This window comes from Trichechus manatus, unplaced genomic scaffold (assembly GCF_000243295.1).
Source record: "Trichechus manatus latirostris isolate Lorelei unplaced genomic scaffold, TriManLat1.0 scaffold00028, whole genome shotgun sequence".
Classification (NCBI taxonomy): domain Eukaryota; kingdom Metazoa; phylum Chordata; class Mammalia; order Sirenia; family Trichechidae; genus Trichechus; species Trichechus manatus.
The window spans coordinates 9,066,680-9,068,705 of NW_004443964.1; the positions used below are offsets into that span (position 1 = coordinate 9,066,680).

The 2,026-nt window shown below is 39.1% G+C and overlaps 1 protein-coding gene across 2 annotated transcripts in view; it reads left to right on the forward strand.

Moving 5' to 3' along the window:
* Positions 1-2,026, forward strand: part of VCF1 (VCP nuclear cofactor family member 1) — a 25,600-nt gene that overhangs the window by 3,693 nt on the left and 19,881 nt on the right. For both annotated transcript variants that reach the window (XM_004374175.2, XM_004374174.2), the window contains exon 2: positions 521-620. In XM_004374175.2, the coding sequence (XP_004374232.1) occupies positions 521-620 (100 nt within the window). The remainder of the gene's footprint in view (positions 1-520; positions 621-2,026) is intronic.

Here is a 2,026-nt window from a genome sequence, read left to right on the forward strand (position 1 = left end):
ATAGAGCTTTTGTTGAATGTGGTAATTGAAGAATAATCAGGGATAAAAGAAAACCAAAGCTTAGAGGCTACCAGGAACATGTGATGATAGTACCAAGTAGCACCTTTTTATAAGAATTTTAAGCATAATTAGGCAAAGGCAGCCATGTCTTTCCTAAATGTTATCATAAGGAAGGGAGTAAAATTAGGCAGCATGCAATTGTGATTTCAGGGAAGGTAGAGTCCAGAAGCTTAGTCATTAGCCTCTTCCTGTTCTTATTTTATTCCCAGAGGCATTTAAAGTTGTCAAGCTTCTTTTTAAAAATTAGTCTCGTAAGCTTATTTACTGTTGCTATTTTATATTTTTGCTCTTCGTGCCTAGTGATAGAACACTTCCAACCTTTAAGCTCTTGTGATATCATAAGGTGAATTGTATTCTCTCAGGCAAGAGTGCAGATTTATGTATTGCCACGTGTTTGCGGTTTGAGTGTTCACAGGTCAATTGTTGGATTTCTTTTTTTTTACTTGTGATTTGATTTCAGGAAAAGGAGAAGGAACGGCAATGAAGAGGACAACCATCTCCCCCCCCAGACCAAAAGGAGTAGTCGGAACCCTGTCTTTCAAGATTCCTGGGACACAGAGGTAGGATAGAGTCTAGTTCATTCGATGCCTGAGATAAATAAATCCATTTCTGTTGTGCAACTAATAGAAATTTATTCAAAGAATAAATAAGTGATCTAACTCGATTACAGTGGTTTTTAACTTTATTATTATTTTTTTCTGAGTCACAGCCCCTTTGAGGAACTTGTCAACCCTCTCCCTCAGTAAAACGGTACATGCAATCAGGACGCACTGATAATTACTTGTGACTGGAATGCAAAATGCCTTCAAGTCCATTCTGACTCATAGCGATCTTATAGAGCAGGGTAGAACTGCCCCATAGGGTTTCCAAGGCTGTAAGTCTTTACCGAAGCAGACTGCCACGTCTTTCTCCCATGGAGCAGCTGGTGGGTTCAAACTGATCTTTTGGTTAGCAGCTGAGCATGTAAACACTGCACCACCAGGGTTCCTTTTCTCGTACACATACACACCCCAAAATTGGTATTTGTTAGAAGCTTCATGAACCTTTGAAAAACCTTTCTTTAACCCCCTTATTTTATATTTCAGAAACCAACTTACTTTCTAATAGTTTTAAAAACCATTCATTGTCCTTAAGACAAGTATATTTGGTTGCTTCAATTCACATATCTTTAACTGAAAACTGAGAGAAATTTTGAGTATGAAGAATATATATGTGTTTGCAAAAACCCGTTTTGAAATGTTTTTACTATTTCATTCATGTTCTTCTAAAACGGTCTGTGGGTGAGGGGCAGGGGTTGCGAAGGTCTCCCAGCATTTTCTGTAATTTTTGATTTTCTGAAAAAGTGCATCAGTGTACACACGTGCTGGAGAGAATTTTTCCATGTGATCAGAAGGCTGTTCTACAGATGGGACAGGAAGCCGACACTAAGGTGATGCTGCTGTTAAATCACGCACCTAAAGGTTTCGACCCTTAGCAGTGAAGGGCCAGTCTTCTTAAGACGGTGCTTGTCACCCTAACAGAAACGCCTCAGTGTCAAAAATACCTACGCTCTAGCCTCAGAATTTCAAACATTATTCTGTATTTCACAGTTCTTGCACAACCACAGTAACTTGTACTTTAATTGATAATAGGATTTGACCTATGTCCAGTCTTCTACCAGAAATCCAAAGTAACCTCCCCGAGGGGAGAACATCGGTAACTCTCAATTAGGTAATGGTCGTTAGTGACAATTAACGAACAACTGCAGCTTAGAATCCTTTAGTGTGGAGACTTGAATTTCTATAGCTCTCCCCCCCGCTCCCCCGCCTTTAAGATCTTGCTACCCTGCCTTTCTTTTTTATGATCAACAGAAAAGTAATTGAGGTTTTGTTTAACGTAATAATTGGAGAATCCTCAGGGAAGGAAGAAACCCAAAGATTAGAGGCTCCCTTATCTAATGATAAAACTGTAATAGTAACTGAGTTTC